Genomic DNA, 24,305 nt, shown 5'->3' on the forward strand with positions numbered 1-24,305 from the left:
AATGAGCCATCCTGCCCCAGAACCCCTATGTCCATGTCAGCTTCTCTGCCGTATTTTGCTTTTCCTTTTCCTTTCATTTTTCTTTTATTAAAGTTCTGGGGTACATGTGCAGAACGTGCAGGTTTGTTACATAGGTATACATGTGCCATGGTGGTTTGCTGCACCCATCAGCCTGTCATCTACATTAGGTATTTCTCCTAATACTATCCCTCCCCTAGCCTCCTGACCCCAGACAGACCCCAGTGTGTGATGTTCCCCTTCCTGTGTCCATGTGCTCTCATTGTTCAACTCCCAGTTATAAGTAAGAACATGTGGTGTTTGGTCTTCTGTTCTTGTATTACTTTGCTGAGAATGATGGTTTCCAGCTTCATCCATGTGCCTGCAAAGGACATGAACTCATCCCTTTTTATGGCTGCATGGTATTCCATGGTATATATGTGCCACATTTTCTTTTTCCAGTCTATCATTGATGGGCATTTTGGTTGGTTCCAAGTCTTTGCTATTGTGAACAGTGCCACAATAAACATAAGTGTGCATTTGTCTTTATAGTAGAATGATTCATAATCCTTTGGGTGTATACCCAGTAATGGGATGGCTGGGTCAAATGATATTTCTCGTTCTAGATCCTCGAGGAATCGCTATACTGTCTTCCACAATGGCTGAACAAATTTACACTCCCACCAAGAGTGTAAAAGTGTTCTTATTTCTCCATATCCTCTCCAATATCTGTTGTTTCCTGACTTTTTAATAATCGCCATTCTAACTGGTGTGAGATGGTATCTCATTTTGGTTTTGATTTGCATTTCTCAATGACCAGTGATGAGCCTGGAGTTACCCTCTCCTGACTCACACTTCTGACTCTGTTTGGCAAAAGCTTGTTTCAAATGAAACCCAGTTGGAATCCAATTCAAAAGAAATGTTTAGCCAAAACTTCATACCCTTATGTCCTCAAACCCAGTACCATTAAATGCTCTCTTTTGTGTTTTCATTGCTTTTGGTTTATACATCTAGTGTATTATGTATCACTTTGTATTAATGGACATGCATGGTTCTTTGAGTTCATTGTAAATTATTTAAAAAGAGAAGCCATATTCCATTTATATTTTATTCACACTTAGCATATAGATTCACTGAGCGTAAAAAATGGCTATGTTGCTGGGGCTCATAATTTTTTAAATAAATACATAAATAAATGTGAAATTAAAAGAGAATAATTACATAAACTCTCCACATAATGTGACCTTAGAAATGCCTAGAAAATTGGATTCTGTTCCATGTTCCATCCCCATTTATTCCGGTCATCTTTGGCATGTCACTTCACCTTCCTGGGTCTTGATTTCATTATCTGAAAACTGAGAGAGTGGGATTTACTCAAAGAAACCTCACTACTCTAATACTCTTCATTAGGAATAGAAAATAGAAAATCTCCTTTATCTACGTGTGTTTGTGTTAGCTGAATTCAGCAACTTCTATTTTTACATTTCAGAAGTAGAGTTTACAGATTAAACATGATTCTGCTTCTTAGTGGATCGTTTGTATCAAGTCTCTAACATGCATTTTTAGTAAATACATATTATCTTGCCTAAGTGCCTCAGAGTGTTAACATTTAGTTACAACTTGTGAGTTGAGCAACAAATGCTGCCTTGAGGTGTCAAACACCTAATTAGTTGCTTCAGGGAGGAAGAGTTACATTAACATTCCTTTGTATAGAAGGAGTTAGTTATTCTTAGCGGAAATATTTTTAGTATCTCCTTTTTATCTGTTCTACTTTCATTCATTATTTCTTTAGTGAATGCCAGAATATTATAACAATTAAAAGATTTCAAAACTGAAATACAGTGTTTAATGAAATAGGACTCAAAGTGATAGCAGAGTGATAACCACTCAAATGTTACATTCATTATTACCCTAAAAGCATAGGTTTGGAAATCAATGCTATCTTAGAGAGAAAGGTTTCAAGATGTTTCACTGCCAGATAAAAGCATAATGAAGACTGGAAATGTCTCTTTTTGTTTACCTCTCTTGGTTAGAGGTATTTCTACTAAGTTTTGGTTAACAATTTTTTTTATTGAATTGTTAAAAAGGATAAATCTAGGAATGAGCTTTTTAAAAATGTGCTTTCCTGTAATCTCTGCTTCAACATCTAATACACACTTGAGACTAGTTACATAACAAATAGCTACTGTAACTGCAAATAATGAGCTATATCTTGGGAGTTGGGGTGAAACAGATTTTGATTTCAAATTATTATTTTGTTTAGTTTCAGCCTCTATCCACATGATAAATGTGACTGAGTTCTGGATTCTCTTTTCATTCTGTTTTCTTGGGATGGGCCATCTTACCCTTCTCTAGCTGTAGCAAGCATCCACATGCTGACACATTCCTGACATACATCTCTGTCCCAGTCTTCTCCTCTGAGCTCCAGATTCCTATTTCCAAGGCCTTTCTTGACAATCCCATTTGCATGTTGTAGAGGTATGTCAAGCACAACTTGTCTAAAACTGAATTTACGATCTTCATTTCAAATATGGACCTTTTCCAGCATCCTTATCTCAGCAAATTGCACAATCATCTCTACACTGGATTATGCCAGAAACCAAGTGACTGTCCTTGACAACCCCTTCTCCCTCACCATTCATGTGCAATGCATCATCTAGTCCTGTCAGTTTTGCCCCCTAAATATCTACAAAGTTCTCTCTGCTGCTCCGTCTCCACTGACATACCCTTAGACCAAGCTACCATCTTTTGTTTGGACTTCTGCAATAGCATGCTGAATGGCTCCGGCATCCACCTGGCTGACCTCTGCTCTAGTTTCCACTTTCTAGTCACAGTCATCTTTTGAAAATGCAAATCTGATTATGTCATAGACATCATGCACACATTTCATAAATGCTCTCACAGAAGCATGTTCCTTTCCACTAAAGTTCTTAACTCAGTGTGTGGTTCTACATTCATCAGTAAGATGAACCTTTCAAGATTAACTCCTTCCAGAGAATCTGCTGGGTTCTCTTCTATTTTCAATACGCTGCTGGACATGGACATATAGTCAACTCATATTCAATATTTGCTCATTTATATATGACATTTGTGGATGGCATGTTTCATTTTTCAATATGCATTAAGTCCACTGGAGAAATAAAATCATTATTCTCTCATTCAATGAATTAAAAACACTTTGAGGTACAGGGCCATGATTTTATATTTTACAGAGAAGCAGAGCGGGGCTCTAAGAAGAAGGCTAACTTTGCCAAGCTTTAAGTCAGGGCCAGAATGTCATGCTTAGGATTCTGAGTCTTGTTCTCTTTCCATCACAATGTGCTCCCTCATGGATAACAAGCTCCATCAGCTGCAGAGTCCTCAACTCTGAAGAGCGGGGAAAGAATATGTAAACACCACGTCAAAAATGTAATATACCATGAATTCTAAAAGGAATCCTCCATGTCAATCACAAAAAGCTGGTTTCTAATCCTGAACAGTGAGCAGAGGTTTTCTGAGGCAGCATAAAGCAATGTGAAGCATATATTGCTGCAAGTTGGAAACACCTAGTTCAGCCTTTGTTCTGCCACAAAACAGTGTGTGACCTTGAGCAAGTCAGGAGCTATCTTGGAGTCTTCTCTGCTTCGTTTGCAAAATGAAGATACCGATCCCTTATCTGCCTACCTCACAGTGTTATTGTGAGGATTAAATTGAATGATGCTCATAAAAGTGTTTTAATTCTCTCATCTGCACTCCCACTGTATTTTATATGGAGCTTTTCCAGAAAATGTCTTTCACTTTGTATGGCACAGTGAAGAGATCACTGGACTAGAAACCTAGCATTGAAATCCCAGTTCTAATATTTACTATTAGTGTGGTTTCTTAGCAATATTTTTCAGTCTTTCTGAACAGAGAAAGGCATACTCACTTGTGAAATGGAGATCATCATAAATACCTTATCTGAGGATCAAATGGGTGAATGCTTGTGAAAGTAATAAAGTCCCCTCTAAATAAGAGTTAAGAAACACCCTCGTGTTTCAGTTATTTTAATTTTCAACCCACATGATGATTTGCATATGGCATTAGCTAATAAGAATGGAATGTTTTGGGTGCACCAAACAAAGAGCAAGTGTTTTAGGTGCCTTTATTTAACTTCCTTTAATATTCATCACAACCTTACACATCAGATACTATTATTATTCCACGTGAGAAAACAAAGTCACTAGTAATTGGCCCAAAGCCACACAGATGGTAAAATACCAAGCCAGGATTTGAACCCAGGTGGTTCAATTCCACAGCCACATAGCCTTAACGTTTTGGCTATACTGTGTTACACTTCGTAAGTCATTTTAGTTACAAATGAGAGGTACAATGTTCTTTTTATATATATAAAATACAAAAACTTAGCCAGGCATGGTGGCATGCACCTGTAGTCCTAGCTACTCGGGAGGCTGAAGTGGGAGGATCCATTGAGCCCGGGAGTTTGAGGCTGCAAGTGCACTATGATCACACCACTGCACTCTATCCTGAGCAACATAGCAATACCTCATCTCTCAAATACAATAATAAAAATTCACTAGTGTGTTTTATTAGTGGTAAATAAATAATGCAAATCGACTTAGCCATTAAGTCAAAAAATTATTGGAAAAAACATATAAAAGAATTGCATGTCATAATTCTACAAATATCAAGAACATTTAGTTCTCTTCCAGGTTAATCCACTAAGGAAGCAAGATGAAAAAGGGGTTGAGAGTGCCTGCTTTGGACTATGGTCTGCACTAAATTCTAGTTCTACTACTTACTAGCTATATAATGGAGGTATAAACTTCTTCTTTAAGCCTCATCTTGGTAAACATACTTTATGTAAGATGCTTAGCCTGGTATCTGGCAGAGTAAGTGCCCAATAAATGCTTGCTGTCACTGTTGAGGATAAAACTGTGGCCTTGGGCATGGGACTTTCTTCTGAGTATTGGTCTCTGAATGTTTAGGTAGCAGGAAGTTAGACTATGATCTCAAAGATCACTTTTCATTCCTAATGATTTTTAGGTACTAAGAGGGGATAGCTAGTTATCTATGAAGCAATTACTTCACTGTGAAGTCTAGCTTTCATGTTTTGGAATATATGCTGCTCTTTAACTTATGAAAAAAAAGCACCCCAAGGGGTTGGATAAAAAGATGTGAATTATGGCACTTGCATTATCTACACCATTAACCAGTCAGAAAGATTCATGATGATCTGAGCTAGAATAACTTTCTTGACAAAGTTATTGCTAATCTGAGATAAATGTTAAATTCACAATGTTTTAGAAAGGTATTGTGTCAAGCAGCTAAATAAGCCTACATGAACAAACAAACATCACAGCTAACTGCTCAGAGACAGTGGCATATTTTATGGCTCTAGTTGAGAGCCAGAAAAATCAAAATAAATGGAGATATTAGAATACAATTTTAATATCAACTTTCTTTGGAATTAAAGTTTTTATTGAACTGTAGTCAGCTTATTCATCCTCCTCAGTAACACAATTTATTTTGTTGGGTAAGAAAAAAAAATATCAAGAATATCATATCTCTCTGCCACCTCTACCATATCAGTTCTGATCGGTATATGTTTACATGAGGCATGATACTGGACACTTGAGCATGAAATTATGAATAAGATCTAGTCTCAATCATCAGGAAAAGAAATACACATGTACTCAACCAAACATCAAACTTGATAAAAGGTGGCAAAGTCCATAACAGTAATGTAATCAAAATGAAGGGGTGAGATAAAAGTGAAATTGATGAATTCTGAGTTGGAGGACTATGGAGATTTCCACACAGTAGCTAACATTTCAGCTAAGGCATCAAGTTGAAAAATATTTAGTGAGTGTGTATAATGTGTTAAGCACTGTTCTAGGTGCTGAGGACAGCTCAGTGGATAAAGAAGATAAAAACAGCCTTGCCCATAGGAAGATTATATTCTGGTGAGGAGAAAGGGGATAGGGAAACAAAATTTGTAAGTAGAAGGTAATAAAGGCTATGGAGAAAAATAAGAATAAACAGTACATAGTGAGTGCCAGGGGTCAGGAAAGGCTTCCATGAGAATGTGACATTGCAGCAAAGATTTGGTAGAAATTAGGGAATGATCCATGTGGATCTCTGAGGAGAACAACATCCTAGGCAGACTGAAGAGCAAGCGCAAAGATCTCAAAAGAGGAGGATTCTTGGATATTTAGGAAACATAAGGAAAGTGCTACGTGATGAGATTAGAGAGGTAACAAGAGAAAAGGGCAAGGACTTCTGTTAATTCTGTGAATGAGACAAACAGTCATCACAGGGTTTTGAAGCAGAGGAATGACACACCCTAACTTAGGTTTTAAAAGGTTTACTCCAGCTTCTATGGTAAGACTAGAATTAGGAGATTACTGCAGTAGTTCCAATGAGACTTGGTTGTACTTAAGGAGGGGGTAAAAAGTGGTAGGACTCAGTATATGTTTTGTTTCTGTTTTTAATTTTTTTTGAGACAGACTCTTGCTTTGTCACCCAGGCTGGAGTGTAGTGGCAGGATCTCGGCTCACTGCCACCTCCACCTCCCAGGTTCAAGCAATTCCCCTGCCTCACCATCCTAAGTAGCCAGGATTACAGGTGCGTGCCACCACGTCCAGCTAATTTTTGTATGTTCGGTGGAATCGGGGTTTCACTATGTTGGCCAGGCTGGTCTCAAACTCTTGACCTCAAATGATCAACCCACCTCGGCCTCCCAAAGTGCTGGGATTATAGGCGTGAGCCACTGTGCCTGGCCATGTTTTGTTTTTATTTGATTTTAATTGTTTATTATGAAAATTTAAACAATATAAAACTAGGAATAATAATATGATGAACCACTTTATTCCCATAACTCAGCTCAGAATATGAAATCATAATGAGTCTTCCAATATTATTTTATAACAAAACCTGGTATATTATTTCATAGATTCAGGATATATTTTGATGGTACTGCCAAGAGTTGATGATGGATTTCATAATAAGAATTAAGAATTAATTAAGAGCCAAGAATTATTCCAAAGATTGTGGCCTGATGAATGAGAAATATGAAGATTTCAAAGGTGGGGGGAACTCTGGAATGATAAAGTAATTGGTGGGGAGATATTGGGGCTGAAGCATAACAGGTATTTGGTTTTGTTCATAAGTTTTAGATGCCCATGGGACATTGATGTTGAGATATCAAGTAGGAAGATGTGTATATGAGTATAGATTGCAGGTAAAAAAGTTAGGACCAGAGACACAAATTTGGAACACATCAGCATGTTCACAAAATATAAAGTCAAGAAGTGAATGAAAGGCTTGAGTCCTGAAGCGATTCGATATGTGCGGATCAGAGAAATTGGGAGTAAAAAGTAAAAAGAGCCTGAAAATGAGTAGCCAGAGTAGAAAGAGGAGAGCATGTGCAATAGAAAATTGAGTGAAGAATGATGAAAGGAGAAATGATCAAATGTGACAAAATTTGCTGATTGTCCAAGTAATATGAAGACCAGGAACTGACTACTGGGTTAGCAACAGGAGGTTACTGGTGAACCTTGATAAGAGCAGTTGCTATTACATTCTAGGAACAAAATAATTATTGGAATATGATGTAAGACGTTGGAGTGAAGTTAGACAATTCAAGGAATGTTCCTATGAAAGAGAACAGAGCATAGAGTGGTAGAGGAGAGAAAAGTTAAATTGAAGCAAAATTTGTTGCAACTGAAGATCCGACTACATGCTTACATGCTGATAGGCATAATTCACCTTAGTGGGAGAAACTGATGACACAGAAGAGAGAAAGAATGGCTGAAGACTTGCTCTTTTATAAGAAAAGATGGGATCTTGTGCACAAGTGAAGGTTTTGCTTTAAAGAGTACAGGCAGTTTTATGGAAATTTGAGAAAAGACAGATTATATGCTTAAAGACAAACTTGGGTGAAAAAAAGTCACATATGAAAGCATGTAGAATTCCCCTTCTTATTTTACATGAAATTAAAATCAAGGTCAGCTAAGAGTGAGGGAAAGGGGGAAGGTGTTGGATATTTGAGAAGAGAGAAAAAGACATGAAATATCATTAGGAGTCTATGTGAGAGAGGCTGCCTGATAAATGTAGTATAATTGCCAGTAGCATTAATGGGCAACATGAGATTAGTAGCTATGAATTTAAAGTGAGATGAATCAGCCCAGTTATACCTTTTCCTCTAGCTATATTCAGCTACAAGAGCACAAGTAAAGAGTAGGTAGAAAGTTACATTTACTTGAGTTGGTTTTTGCTAAGCAAGTAATATGAAATGAGAGTAGCAGGCAAAACGTTGATGCAAGTCAGCAAATATTTAATTGCTGTGTTTACTGGCTATGGAATTGTAGCTATGGAGAAAGTGAAGGAAAACAGGAAAAATAAGGGATAGGATTAACAGATTGCAGGTCTCTGTGAAATCAAAGGTTTGTTGTATTCAGAGTCCTAAATAAAGGATAGTAAGACAAGAGTCTGGAGAGTGAGGCAAGAATATGATTTGAAACTCAGATAATGAGAGGTTGCAGTGATTGGTGTTGTCAAGGTTCATGGTATAACCATGGGAGCGAGTAGCCAAGGGGGTATAGAGGATTGATGCTTAGGATTGAAAGATAAGAACAAGTTCAACAGAAGAGGAAAGGACAAAATTGTATGATAAGCAGGCCTGTGAACAATTATGAAAATAAATGGTTTACCCAAACATAGCAATTTCAACAATTTCTCCTTCCCCTTCTCCTTCCGTTTCTCTTCCTCATCCTCCTTCTTCCTATACTTCGAGCCTAAATTTCAGCTTCTTTTCCACATTGTCTCTGAGCTCACACTATTCTGAGCCCTTCCATTCTTCCTGTGTGGAGTGACTGCCTTGAATTCTTTACCTGAATTCCCTCAGTCCTCATAGCAATGCTAACAGGTAGAATTTATCTTCCTTTTATTCCTTTTAGCAAAAAAGTATTATTCGTATTTAATACATTATTAAATACAGAAACATCACACATTTGATAAACAGTAGTACCATTTTCAAATCTAGCTCTTGTGACCTGAGTGAAAATTTTTTAACCATTACAGATTATAGAAACCACACTTTTACATATATCCACACAGATAGATATAGATACAGATAGATTGGGGATAGACTTCCGTTGAAAGAAGTCTGAAGTTCCATGTGCATATCTTTGTATAGCAGTTTCATTGTATGTAAGAACCAGTCACATTTTGGGGCAGTGGAGTGAGTGATCAAAACTGTATTTCAAAAAGGTAACTACAAACAGTGAGGGAGATGCACTGGCAGGTGAGGAGCGATTCCCAGAGATCAGGTAAAGATGTTGAAAATAATAAAGGAAGCATGGCTGAGCTATGGCCAAGGTAAAGTTGACAAGACTTCCTGAGGAATGGTAGTGTTGGGAGGCAGCAGTCAGTAAAACATGGCATGAATTTTTTGCTTGGTCAACGGGGATGGAAGATACTAATATAAACTAAGAAAAGAAAGGAAAAATATACATAAGGAGGAGACAGTGAGTAAGTTTTGGGCAGGGTGAATTTAAGGTGCCTCCAGGAAATCCATGTAAAAACATGAAGATGGCTGGGCAAGAATCATTGCTTCTGGTTTTCACAGCTGCACACAATGAAATCCAAGGAACTTAGGAGGCATCAGAAGATCTCAAATAGTTGCAGAGATAACACTAAAACGAATGCCTGTTTCTTCACAGTAATGAATAATCTTAGTGAGCATAAGGCAATATGGGTATGTCTACATCTTACTTTTTTTTTTTGAGAGGGCGTCTCTGTTGCCCAGGCTGGAGTGCAATGGCACAGTCTTGGCTTACTTCAATCTCTGCTCCCCGTGATCAAGCAATTCTCCTGCCTCATCCTCCTGAGTGGCTAGGATGACAGGTGCACACCACCATGCCCAGCTAATTTTTTGTATTTTTAGAAGAGACAAGGTTTCACCATGTTGATCAGGCTGGTCTTGAACTCCCGACCTCAGGTGATCCACCTGCCTTAGCCTGCCAAAGTGCTGGGATTACAGGCGTGAGTCACCTTGCCCAGCCTCTTTCCTTTCATTTTAAAGTAAGGTCAATTTGTAAAAGATAGCAGAAACTTTAAAACACTATACTTGAACTTGCTGCCAAATAGAAAGGAGAGCATTCTGAGACTCAACTCAGCAGATGAGGAGCTGTATTACACCACCTAAGCACCAGACTGTCCCATTTTGAACTAAATAAGCACTCTTGGTTTATCCAATGTATATGTCCCCTTTTGAATTCTAAAGATCACCACATGTTTACAGCACTCACAAATTTGAGGGACTAGAACCCTAGGATGTGAATCCCTGCTTCTCCTGATGTGGAACTTATCCAGCATTTACCTCAGACTTAAATATCAAATTTCAAAGTCATAAGATGGTGAAGCATCTTAAGGGGAAAACGTTGAGAAAAAAAAATGCAGTGGATTGTAATCTTGAAACCAGAAATGTACAGCTCACTTTTGCTTAGTCAGTAATAATATCCACAATAACAACTTCTACCAAATACTGGACACTCTGATATGACATTTATATATGCAACCTAATTTAATGCTAGCCAAAGCCTTGCAAGGTAAGCATTATTTTTTTAAATTTGTTTTTTAGTTTTTAAAAAACTTTTAATTTTTGTGGGACATAATAGGTGTACATATTTATGGGATACATGATGTATTTTGATACAGGCATGCAATGTGTCATAATCACATCAGGGTAAATGGGGCATCCATCACCTCACGCATTTGTCTTTTGTGTTACAAACAATCCAGTTACACACTTTATTGTACATTTTAAGGTAGGTATTATTACTTCCTCCTTATTAAGGAGGAAAATGAGGCTCAGAGAAGTCATCTGGTTTTTTTGAGTTCATGTGATGTCAATGACAGAAATGGGACTACAAGCTAGCCACAGTAGTGCTTTTATACCCTGTTCTACTAATATACAGCCTAATTCTGTTCTCTGTTTATGACTCTGAAAACCAAAGAAATAAAAAATTGATATAATATATTCTTACATTTTTCAAGGATTTTTTATATAAATTATTTCATTAGACTGGGTCAACAACACTGTTTTTTAAAAGTGTACATCTCCACTGGGAAATGAGTGAAGGACATAGTAGAGATTTCACAGCCTCTCCAAAGTTCCTGCCCAAGATCTCCTCCTGCCATTACCCGATGGTATTGACTTAAAGAGATGATGGATTAAGCTGAATTTTGTTGGTAGCATCACCTACCTGTTGTCACCTTCTCTGGAGAAAAAGACCGTGAAAGTTTGAATGTTCCCTTTCGCTTCTGCAGGTGGGCGCCAGCTGAGACGGACAAATCGGCTGGAAACCAAGACAGGGACCACATCTCTGGGAGCCGAAGGGAGGACACTGGAGCTTGGGATAGCTAAAGAGAAAGAAGAGGAGGCTATCAGACGTGTTGGTGCCATAGGTAAGAATTGGGTAGGAAGGCAGAGCCAACCTATTAGCAAGCATCTCCATGTTATAGTCACCTTGATTCTAAAGGAAGGAAGAAAACCAAGGGAATGCACACAGTAAATAAAATAAAAGCTGTATTTGTATTTCTTGGGTTTTAAAGTGTGGCTAATGACATGTATATGATTCCACTGCTTAAATGTCCAATTTCTATTACCCATGCAATCTATGACAATAAGGGAAAAAATGTTTGCTCAGGAAAGAAAAGGGGAGAGAAATTTGTGAATTTTTAACAAGCACTTGAGTTCTAGAAAGACCTTACTTCAGAACTGTGGATAATATGATTCAATATTGTAAAAGGATTTACACCTCTCACAACTTAAACTGGTAATAGAAAATGTCTTTGTTAAGAGACAAATTATTTTAAGTAATTAGTATTTCCCTGAAATGTTTCTAGAATTATTCAGAGGTTGAACAAGTAAGAACATGGATAAATGAATAAACGAATAAATGTATGTATCTATATTTGAAGTAAAAGATGGCATTACAATTCAGAAAATAAACTCAAGATATACTAAATATAAATCTAAATTTACAGTGACTATTTGTCAAAGATAACCTATTGGCAGTTTTAAGAGGTCAAAGAAGAGCTGAGAGGGCCATAATCTCCAGGATTTTACAAGGTTGGGGGCAGTTATTACTGTAGAAAAAAATGTGATCATATAGTTTTAATATACAGTAATGCCACATGATTTCTGACAAAGAAAAATCACATACTATAAAACTCTTCTTATATATTAAAAAAATGGTAACCAAGTTGATTCTTTTTGTTGTTGTTGTTGTTGTTGTTTGTTGTTGTTGTTGTTGTTGTTGAGATGGGGTCTCGCTCTGCAACCCAGGCTGGAGTGCACTGGCACGATCTTGGCTCACTGAAACCTCTGCCTCCAGGTTCAAGTGATTCTCCTGCCTCAGGCTGCCGAGTAGCTGGGATTACAGGCACGTGCTCCCATGCCTGGCTAATTTTTGTATTTTTAGTAAAGATGGGGTTTTGCCATATTGGCCAGGCTGTGTCGAACTCCTGACTTCAAGTGATCCACCCACCTTGGCCTCCCAAAGTCCTGGAGATTACAGGCGTGAGCCACCAGGCCTGGCCCCAAGGTGATTCTTTAAAATATTCATTTTATAGTTAAACTATGTTTCATAGTAGAAAAGATACAGCCCAAGGAGGTGTACATACACTGACACTGAGTTTAATAAAGCACTAATTTGGAAGTCAAACCAACGGAGACCTCAAAATTCTATAACATAGCCACGGACTTACCTGTATTCACAAATGCTTCAGGTAACCAAAAAGTTATCACAAAACCTTATTCCTGTCAGTATCTGCCTACATGATTCCACTGCTCTGATACAATTTTTTTTCTGCCTCAGCCTCCTGAGTAGCTGGCATTACAGGCACACACCACCACACCCGGCTAATTTTTCTATTTTTGGTAGAGACAGGGTTTCACTATGTTGGCCAGGCTGGTCTTGATCTCCTGACTTCAGATGATCCACCTGTCTTGGCCTTCCAACGTACTGGGATTACTGGCATGAACCACCTCTCCCAGCCTGTTTGGAAAGAATTTGAAGTAGTTTATTTATGTATTTTTAAGACCATAGAAAATTAAGAGCAGAAATGAAAAGCTGATGAAAGTTAACAAAAAGTAGAAGCAATTTTCATGGACTTGTTCATAGGAACAACTCCAAATTATTCACAATTAAAAAACTGTCTTTTCACATATTAGGGGAATTAATAATATGTAAGAGAGGGTTTTCTATTACATATGTGCATGTGTATTTTGTAGTGTGTGTCTGCTTGGGTATGCGTGAATTCATAATTCAGCTTTGTTGTGATAACTCTGTTTTCTTCATGTTTGTTAAAGTTCTCAAGTCTAGGGAATATGTGTTTTATCTTGACAGGTGATCTCTAGCCACAAATCACAGGTACCCATTTGCGGATGTAAAATCTTCAAACCGGCTTTTGTAGTCCATTTTCCCTAGTCTTTATCAAAGTTAGTCTTCATTTTTGCATCCACTTTGTATAGGGACTGGCTGAGTGGTATCACTGCCATGAGTTAAACTTCTGCTAGCTAGAAAAATTCATCTGGGTAGTGGAAACACCCCATTTCCTAATGGTTCCAGAAACATTATTGATATACCATTCTTACTAGCTATACAGAGAAAGAGGTTTTAAAGAATGGCAAAAAAAGTATTCAAAGTTATTTCTGACTCCATAGATTCTTTGACTATTTCTTTGTAGACAAAATTTCGCCTTGCTCTCTGGATCAGTACAGTATTCGAAATAAATGGAAGAGTGGCAGTGAGTTAGTCAATCTTTTATAGCAGAGTGGTGAGGGAGGGAAAAGATTGATGCCTGGGGATGGAGTATCTCTCTCAAAAATATGGGTGATATTAAGCTTCTTGACAAAAACCTTTACTTCCACACATCACAGGCAGCTGAGACTAACACACGGGAGTGAAATTACTCTCTCCCTCCCCCTCAGCCTGCTTCTCCTCCTGGGTGATATTCAAGTTGTCCTCTCAGCTGTGCAGCTTTGAAACCCGAAGCCCATCCTTGATTCCTGAATCTCCTTCTCTCACTGCATGCTAGGGGTCCCCGCTCCTGAGCCTCTCATTAATCTACTCACACTATTGCATCTCCACTGCCATGCTTCCATTGACACCATCATACTCTTTCACTGGAATTACAAGGGTCCCCCAGCTCCTCTGCCTTCCTTAAACTCACCTTCCTCAAATATATTCTCTGTGCGGCATCCAGAATGAGCTCATAAAAATATAAATCCGGTCATGTCACTCTACTACTTATTTTTCCTCCACACATCCTCTTCAGGGCAAGCTTCAAACTTCTTAATTGGCTTGCTGGCCTGACTCCTGCTGACCATGGGTCTTGGGTGGCTTTCTCCATAAACAAGGCTTCAGAAAAGGACCTTTGTGCAATTACTACATTTGGGAGATGATCCCAGAAACACTGCAGGGAGTCAGGAAGTGAGACAGGGCAGGGAGGCACCTCTCTGAAGAGTGGGTTATCTATATGGTTATTCCTGTGGGACACGGAAGGGCAATCCCATCGGGGACTCTGGGAGTCAGTATAGGACATGCCTCAGAGTTATTCATCCCTCAGGGTAGCAGATAGGGGTATTTATCTACCTACTCCTTCTCCATCATTTGTTGAGGGTGATTCCGGGGGGGTTTGCCTTTCCTAAATAATGGCCTAGTGTGTTCCTACAGCAAGACAGAAAATACCTTCGGGCAGAGGCTTACAAAGGTGCACAGTTAGCAAAGTTCAGTAGCTCTACTTACTCAGCAAATATTCAAACAGCTCAGATCACCTGTCCTCCTTGTCTAAGTGCAGAGGAGAGAGTAGGGAACCACAGATGAAGCCATTGTTCTCATGGTGCTTATGTGGAAGCTCCTTGGCTTCTTGATGCTTGTACATTATGCATGTTCTCCTCATGCTGAGCCCCCCTGCAATTCTCTAGGGCTTCACAGAAGCAGATCCCACACCTTAACAAGCCCCTCGCACTCATCTGCATAACTCCTACTTTCCCCTCTTTGTTTAGTTGAGGTGTTGTTTCCCGTGGAAAGACTGACTGAAAGTATTTGGAAAATATATAAAAACCAAGTAACATAATATTAAAAAGCATGTTTTTAAATCTTTAAAATAATAAATCATCTTATTGAAAAGTGGGGTTCAACTTGACAAATAATACAGGAAATACGCATTAAAATAGAGCCTGAAAAAATTCTATCAGAGGCCACTTTAAAGAAGGTGAATATCTCACGTCGGCCAGGGTGTGGCGCTCTCACAGGCTCTAAGTTGAAGTGTGTGTGAGCACTACACGTCCAGAAGTAAATGTGGCAAAATCCTTTTAAAAAAATTCATAGCATTAGGCCAAACATTCTCATTCTTATAAATTTATTATTTAAAAAATAACAAATCCCTCCTTCATCGGTAGATCAATCTGAAATTATAGATAGCACATTTACTCAAAATGTAATACCTCTATAAGTTACCAGTTATTAAAAAATGGGATCCTTACTAGATTTTTGAGAAAAGTATTTTTAAACATATAATTATAACTTGGTGAAAGCTTTTTGGAATTTTCAAGAAGTTAGACAAATAAGTTTTATACGAACAAGAGGGAAGTTTTCCAATCTTTTTCCTCCAAGAGCACCTCACTCCTACATGATGTCAACATCACAAACCAAATGGCATCTCCACCCACCCAGGGAGTGCCAGAGAGGAGGGCAAGGGGCAATGGCAAGCAGGCAGATGCTCCTCCCTCTTTTCTCCTTAGGCTTCAGGGAGTGTCTTCTCACAGAGCTGGTCTAGACTCAGATGGCACAAAGCTCAGCATAGAATTAATCACGGACTCTTTACCTCAATTTAAACAGGCGTTATATTAAAAGGGAGGAACACAGTTTTAACAAAGGAATGGCTTCTTATCTTATACAGGGGAATTAATTTTGTTCTTACTAATCCTCCATGCTTTCTCTCAACAGTAACTTGCCTTCAAATAAGGTCTCAATAAAGAACCAATCAGGACTTCTTTTCTTTGCTCTTGGAGGCCTAATCTCCAGTCTGGCCCTAATCTCTCTGGCCCATTACTGTTGCCATAGCTACAGCTTCTTTATCTGTTGTCATGGAGAAGAGGAGGCGAATTTGCCACACTATAATGACAGTCTTTTTTTTCTTTTAAGAACATCTTTAAAAATTTTTTAATAATAGCCAAATCCACGAAAGGGTGATAATTTTTATAGATAATGAAAAGCCAAATATATATAGTTTTGAAGCCAAAAAATAGTAACATTTTGCTTAGGTCCCCTGCAATAGCCTTGGTAACAATGACGCTATTGGATTAATTTTTTAAATAAAGCTTCAATTTTTCTAGATACCAAAGACTTTTTCTGTCACATGTTATTATACAGTGTTTATGAACATGACTTTTTATCTAAGCTTATTGATAGTCCACTACCTTCATTCCCTATGATGTATATAAAAGATAAGAGGTACACATAACAACAAAAATATTTAATTTACATTAAACCTCAAACAAGCCAACAGACCTATTTCCTTGTTTAATTCCCCATGTTGCTCACTAAAATATTACAAATGTAGCCACCAAATCAACTAGCTGCTTTATTAGCTGCATCTCCTTTATTAGTCTGCATCTTCGCCATTTAATAAAAATAATATGTAACTGGATATTATCAGTGAAATAACAGAAACACTTAATTTTCCTAAGAGCAAACAACTATCATTTCTCCTTTTGATTTTTTTTCCTTGTTGTTCCCTTGACACCAAACTCTAGCTTTTTATTGTCTAAATGAAGAAGTGGATAAACCTAAGTGATAGTTAAGTTTTTACAGTTCATAAAGTTATTTCACAAAATTATCAAAAAAAGAAGCATGGCTGTGTATAATTAAAACTTATAATGAATAATATTTTTTTCTAAAATGTTACATTATTTTCAAAATGGAAAGAATCATGACTTTTGTGGTAGTAGATTAAGAACTTTAGAAAAAGTAAGAAATGGGCTGGGCGCGGTGGCTCACGCTTGTAATCCCAGCACTTTGGGAGGCCGAGGCGGGCGGATCACGGGGTCAGGAGATTGAGACCACGGTGAAACCCCGTCTCTACTAAAAATACAAAAAATTAGCCGGGCGTGGTGGCGGGCGCCTGTAGTCCCAGCTACTCGGAGAGGCTGAGGCAGGAGAATGGCATGAACCCGGGAGGCGGAGCTTGCAGTGAGCTGAGATTGTGCCACTGCACTCTAGCCTGGGCAACAGAGCGACACTCCATCTCAAAAAAAAAAAAAAAAAAAAAAAAAAAAGTAAGAAATGTAGATTTTATAAAATAGTTATTTGAAACCATTTTTTATCTTAATATGAGATGAAAGTTAATGTACTCCATAAAATCTCATTAAATAATCATTTATTTATTTATTTTTTAATTGCCAGATAACATTGTATGCTTTTATCCTGTATAACATGATACCTTGAGGCATATATACGTTGTGAAATGGTAAAATCTAGTTAATTGACAAGGCATTATCTCATACACATAAAATAATATATTGGGTAGGTACATTTTAGATAAAAATGAATAATGAATATTGATGGAATATCTATCACATTCCTACTGTTACGCATGAAGCTAATAATAATTTATTTTTAAGCCCTGAGTTTTGACCTCAGAGAACAAGAAATTAATTTGAGGACTCAAGGTGTACCCGTGTAAGACTATTGAAAAGTTAGAGACAGTCACTTACTTACAAATGAGTTCCATTCTAAAATTTGGTTAGAAAAGTTATTTAGATGCTAGAACACACCACCTCACTAAATGATTTCTATTCTGTTACCAGATACCGATTTAATTTGTACATTAACTATCATAGTAATAGTGCTATGAAATTGAATCATACCTTGTATGTACTCTTTGATAAAATGAATTTATGCATCCAATTATTAATCCATTCAATGTTAATTGAAGATGTACTGTGTGCAAGGCACTGAATGAGAAGCTGTTCAATCCATTTTCAAATCCCAGAGGGAAAACCAGCTTGGTCATACCCCCTACTCAGCTTGGCTTCACCCTCCAGGATGAATCTGCTGGCACCTCCAACATTACTCCTTCCATACCAGCTATACTTTCTCAGTTGTCTTCAGCATGGGGCCTGAAGGATCTAAGCCTGAAGATACAGTTGAGGGTCTCTGAGAGTGCAGAGCTAGGTTTCAGGAGTGTGCAAAGACTTTACTTTCAGAACAGCCTCCTTGCTACCTTTCAGTTCTCCATGCTGAACTTGCTCAATTCCATGAAGACCTCATGCTTTCACCTCTGCTACTTTTGTGTGCTGCAAACTGAGCTAGAATACCTTCCTCCAATTGCTTTGCTGCCCTGACGTGGGGGCCTCCTTCAGGCTTCAGTTAGAGTGTCACCTCACTTATCTCCAGCCTGGCTTAGGCCCCTCTACCTGGGTGTTCACAGGATCAGGACAAGATGAACTCTCCTGTCAGGGCACTTCCCTGTACTCCAACGATCCGGTCATTTTTGTTATTGTTGTTGTTATCCTATTACAAATTGTATGCTCTGTGAAAGAAGGAACCGAGTCTAAACTGTTTATCACTTTAATCCCCCATCATTATCACAGTGTATGTTAGCCGTATCACAGGTATGCATTAAATTATCGCAGGGTCCAGCTAAATGGAAGACTTTGCAAATTTGTGAGATTCTGTTAAGACTTTGGCTGGAAAACTCCTTTTCAGAACTCTGTACAGTGGTTGCTTGAGAATATGCACTGGGAGAAGACTGAGCGTTACTGCCAACTAGTTAAGTTCCTTCTTATTAATTTGCAGATAAATTACAAAGTAGAATGAATAACCAAGCTCAGAGGAAGGTTCTAAGGAAATGCAGGTTTGGGGTGAGAACATTTTATTTTGAACTAAATGGAGAAGGGGAAATATAACACAACCTGCTCTGTCGCAGTTTGTCAGCCTTCATCCCTAGAGGAAGCCCTGGTGGCAAGCTTTCTACATTGTGCCAAACAAAGTAGGTGTGTTCATACAGGGATGCTTCCTAAGGGAATAATGCTTTCATTAAAGAAGCAAAAAGGAATCTTGAGAATTTGGTTTGGGCTGACCTCGTATCCAGAAGGGGACCTATGGGTGTGTTATACAAAGTGTGATTCTTATCGCAGAATCATACATCAAAGAGTATGGCCAAATAAAAGTTGTATGCTAAAAAGGATTTCCCATGGCCACACAAAGAGATAAACTGATAAACAAATTCTGGGAAGTATTTTCATATCAGCAGCGATAACTATAGCTCTCAGAGTTTGAGCTCTTTTCAGACAAAAGAAGGAGAAAAATATCTGATAAACTGGCCAACCAATACATGAGAAACTGAAGGTTTTATGCTCAAATCTGCACATTGTAGGTATGTAAAAGCATACCATATGCTTTTAATAATTTCTTTATTTCCAAGTTGCTTACTTAGGAAAGTGCCTTTTAAAGAGTTTATGAAGATGCAGCAAGTACCGCAGGCAGCTTGGCGAGGTGGCTAGGGCATCACGTATGTAAATAAATAGATTTGACTAGCAAACTGCAATTAAATGATATGAAACTTACTCCCTACTCCCAAACTCTGTGACTGTGTTATTTGGAAACGTATTTAGCCTTTCTGGGCCTTAATTTCCACATTAAAAATGGATACAAAATATTTAGTGTACAGAGTTGTTAAGTGATAATGAGAAGTGGAGTCTAAGGGCTGCCCACTGTACCTAGCGTATGATTTGTATTCAATAAAGGGCTGTTATTATTATTATTTGTCTATCTTTAGATCTTGAGAGCAGAAAGCCAATTTCTGCTTGTCCAGTTTCTTGATGGCTGTCTGGAGATGTAGGAACTCTGATAGAAAGGCATTGGGAGGCAGGGCGTGGTGGCTCAAGCCTGTAATCCCAGCACTTTGGGAGGCTGAGGCGGGCGGATCCCGAGGTCAGGAGTTCAAGACCAGTCTAGCCAAGATGGTGAAACCCCGTCTCTACTAAAAATACAAAAACTAGCCTGGCGTGGTGGTGGGCACCTGTAATCCCAGCTACTCGGGAGGCTGAGGCAGAGAATTGCTTGAACCCAGGAGGTGGAGGTTGCAGTGAGTCGAGATCACGCCACTGCACTCCAGCCTGGGCAACAGAGTGAGAATTTGTCTAAAAAAAAAAAAAAAAAAAAAAATGGAATTGGGAAGTTTTGAGCTAGTTTCAAGTCTGGTAGATTAAGTAAGTTGAGGACAAACGTGCTTGTCTGTGGAAGGAAATTACATCGTCATTTCAACATTCTTCTCTATTTAACTTTTCAGATTGCAGAAAAAAATCCATCATTAATTTTCTTTTTAAAAATTTTTATCATTCCATATTTCTGCTCCTATAAGAGTTTATTTCATTTCAGGTCTCTTTCTTCTCTTTGTATTTTCTTACTAATCATTGCACCCTTTCCATCTGCCACTATTCCAAGGCTTTGTGAGGCCACCTTTAATCATCTTTCTCATCAATGTCTCTTCCTGGCATCTTTCCCCAACTACAGGAGAGTTATGCTTCTACCCAATCACAGCTCGCTTTGTCTCTATCCTTTCCCTTGAGTTTATGTCATTGAATTCCCAGTCATTGTTTATCCATTCTCCATGCCCAGAGACCCCAAACGTGCCATTTCAATCACTCCCTTGTCATCAGAGTTTCCTCTGGGGATAAAGACTGACAGGCTGTGACAGCTCCCCTCCCACCCTTCATGTGCATCACCATCCTTCCCCTCATCCCAGCCATATGGTGCTTTGTCCCAAGCTGGCAGGCAATCCTGTCCTCTGCCGGTGAAGAACATCTAAAGAACACATGCGTTGCTGATATAGATCAGTATGTCAGGCTTTAAGAAGCAGTGCTTTCCCTTGCAGTTCCCTTTGGTGATGAGACACTACAAAAGTAAAATAGCTGACAAGTTGTGTTGTTAAGGAATAAAATAATTTAATCAATGCTATGGAGTTTAATTTTGTATGTGTGTGTTAAACAACTAAATATTTCCAGTGAGAAACTCAAGTAAAGATACATGGAAGATAATACAACTTAATTAAGAAGAACTAAAGGTTTAAGCTACTCTCTTTAGTAATGTAGGTCATTTTAAGAGCTCCTTTTACCATTGTAGGTTACTAGGCAACTCATTAAAATGGCTCCAATCATACTTGATGGCAAACTTCCAACTCTCCCTATAGGACTTACAATAAATTTTAAAATAATTTACTTAAGGATATGGTGTCAGGATAGCTGTGGAAATGCTCATTTCTAGGATATGTTCATTTCAATCTAAAAAAAATTATCTGAGAATCAGAGTTGCAGAATGGCAGGTTCTCTAAACACTATATTTCAGATAGACAGGATAATAACAGGTGTGTGAGGTGGCACCACAGGCCAAAATGTACCGGCTGTGTATGGCATAGAGGTTTATTAAGCATTTGTGTGCAGTGCACTTGGCTCTAACCCCTTGCTACCCATCCCTAAATTTTATAGCCACCAAAACAAATTAAAGGGAAATAAAAATGAAGCAAATAAAAGAGGGTATAAAACTAAGATAAATTATTAGTTATTCCAATTAAGTTTACAGATGTAGAGTATTATGTCACTGTCATGAAGTCACTGCAAAACAAAAGGGGGCATAATATGTATACAAAGCATGTTTCCCTTAGATTCCTTTTTGTTTTTAGGTTTGACCATCCAGGCCTCTATATTTCTGAGAGAGAGAGAGAGAGAAAGAAAAAGGCCCCGACTACTTCTATTCTAGTCCTCTTTCTGAGAAGGAGGATGGTGAGCATGTAGTACTTGCAACCATAGCTGAGTCATCACTCATGTAGCTCATTCTTTTTCTTTCTTAATGTATTGCAGTGAAGAAAATGATATCTAAGCTATCAACCATAGAAGAGGCATATTGACCTGAACCTAGTACTTACACTTTAAACCTATAAAGTAGGACAATAAAAACAATAACCACCAGAGATGATTAATAAAACACATTATATAATCATAAATTGTGGCTGTGCATCAAAGTCAGTATTCCCCCTGGTCACTCTAAATAGAACAATATTAATTCCTCCAGAAAAGATGGATCTTTTTAAAAGTCTTGTTTAATTAAAAAAAATCATTAAATGTATTATTTACCTAAGATCCATATTGATTTGAAATATGGTTGATCAATACATCTATTAATTCAAACTATAACACAGCACGTGTGGAATACTAAAACATAGGATACAGATGTTCATCCATCATAACAAATGTATCTATTTTAAGTTTAATTCCTAGTTGCTATTGTAGCTGAGGCAAAGCATACACTTGGCAGGTATTCTCATGTTCACTAATTCTCATCAAGATATAAGTGGTATGTATGATCAGTGACCTTTTTTTTCTTGAATAAAGTAAAAAGAATTATAGAATTGGCTTTGTAGACAAGGCTTGCTATGAGTTGAGTGTTTTTGTCCCTCTAGCCTTCAGGTTGAAATTTAATCTTCAATGCAACAGTATTGGGAGGTATGGTCTTTTGCAGGTGATTGAGTCATCAGGGCTCTGCCCTCAAAAATAGGATTCATTGTTCTTATAAACGGACTTGACAAAGAGTTTGCCCCTGTTTTTGCCCCTTCCATTCCTTCTATCATGTGAGGACACCAACTTCCTGCCCCATGGAGGATGCAGCCACAAGGTGCCATGCCAGAAGCAGAGAGCAGCCCTCACCAGACAACCACACCTGCTGATGCTTTCACCTTGTGCTCCCAGCCTCCAGAACTGTAAGAAATAAATTTCTGTTTTTCATATATCACCCAGTCTGTGGTGTTTTATTTTATTTTTATTTTTTGGAGACAGAGTCTTGTTCTGTCACCCAGGCTAGAGTACAGTGGCATGATCTTGGCTCACTGCAAACTCTGCCTCCCAGGTTCAAGACTCAGCCTCCCAAGGAGCTGGGATTACAGGTATGTGCCACCATGCCCAGCTAATTTTTGCATTTTTAGTAGAGATGAGGTTTCATCATGTTGGCCAGGCTGGTCGAACTCCTGGTCTCAAGTGACCCACCCATCTCAGCCTCCCAAAGTGCCAGGATTACAGCCGTGAGCCACTGTGCCTGGCCCAGTCTGTGGTATTTTGTTATAGCTGTACAAAGGACTATATTCTCTTCCAATTAGCAGCTGGTTAAATACCTTCTAGGTGCAGGTACATCAGTCCCTAAAATCACTACTAAGGCTGTATCATGCTATGAAGCAACAATAGCTTCCATCTCTCTATTTTCCTTCTTCTTTTTCTACTTCTTTCTTTCTCTCTTCTTCCCCTTGTTTTTTCTTTGAAAACAATTCATCCAAATTTGGGACAGAATTTGGAACTCAATGACAGATTCACTATCCAGTTCCGAAAGTAATAGCTGCAACTTAGTCCACCTGGGCTGCTATAATAATATCCTAGACTGGGTAATCTATCAACAGCAGAAATATATTTCTTACAATTCTGGAGGCTAGGAAGTCCAAGATTAAGGCACCATCAGAGTCGATGTCTGGTAAGGGCTTCATAGATGACACCCGTTGCTGCATCCTCACAAGGTAGAAGGGGCAAGACAGCTCCCTTCAGCCCATTCTAGGACATGAATCCCACTCAGAAAAGCAGAGCCCTTGGCTGGGCGCAGTGGCTCACGCCTGTAATCCCAGCACTTTGGGAGGCCGAGGCGGGCGGATCACGAGGCCAGGAGATCGAGACCATCCTAGCTAACACTGTGAAACCCCATCTCTACTAAAAATACAAAAAATTAGTGGGGCATGGTGGTGGGCGCCTGTAGTCCCAGCTACTCAGGAGGCTGAGGCAGGAGAATGGCGAGAACCCAGGAGGCAGAGCTTGCAGTGAGCCCAGATTGTGCCACTGCACTCCAGCCTGGGTGACAGAGCGAGAGTCGATCTCAAAAAAAAAAAAAAGAAAGAAAAAAAAAGCAGAGCCCTCACAGCTTAATCACTTCCCAAAAGGCCCCACCACTTAATACCACCACAATGGGGATTAAATTTCAACATGAATTTTAGAGGGACACAAACACTCAGACCATATAGCACACTGGTTCTAAAGATGGCATAATACAGGAAAAGATGAGAATTAGGGGATAAAAGCAATAAAATTTGATGATATGACCTTATTATATTATCTCCTGTTCCTGAATTTCTTCCAAACTTAAAACATTGTAAAAACTTCCCTCTTCTCCCACATGACCATCAAGACACAAATATAGTGGATAATGCCCATAAAGTACCTT

The 24,305-nt window shown here is 38.6% G+C and overlaps 1 protein-coding gene across 3 annotated transcripts in view; it reads right to left on the bottom strand.

Annotated features, from left to right (window-relative positions):
- Positions 1–24,305, bottom strand: part of DCC (DCC netrin 1 receptor) — a 1,201,126-nt gene that overhangs the window by 357,836 nt on the left and 818,985 nt on the right. For all 3 annotated transcript variants that reach the window (XM_032152264.2, XM_058438331.1, XM_058438332.1), the window contains exon 8: positions 11,247–11,403. In XM_032152264.2, coding sequence (XP_032008155.1) covers positions 11,247–11,403 — 157 coding nt within the window. The remainder of the gene's footprint in view (positions 1–11,246; positions 11,404–24,305) is intronic.

This window comes from Hylobates moloch, unplaced genomic scaffold (genome assembly GCF_009828535.3).
Source record: "Hylobates moloch isolate HMO894 unplaced genomic scaffold, HMol_V3 SCAFFOLD_5, whole genome shotgun sequence".
In the NCBI taxonomy this organism is placed as follows: Eukaryota; Metazoa; Chordata; class Mammalia; order Primates; family Hylobatidae; genus Hylobates; species Hylobates moloch.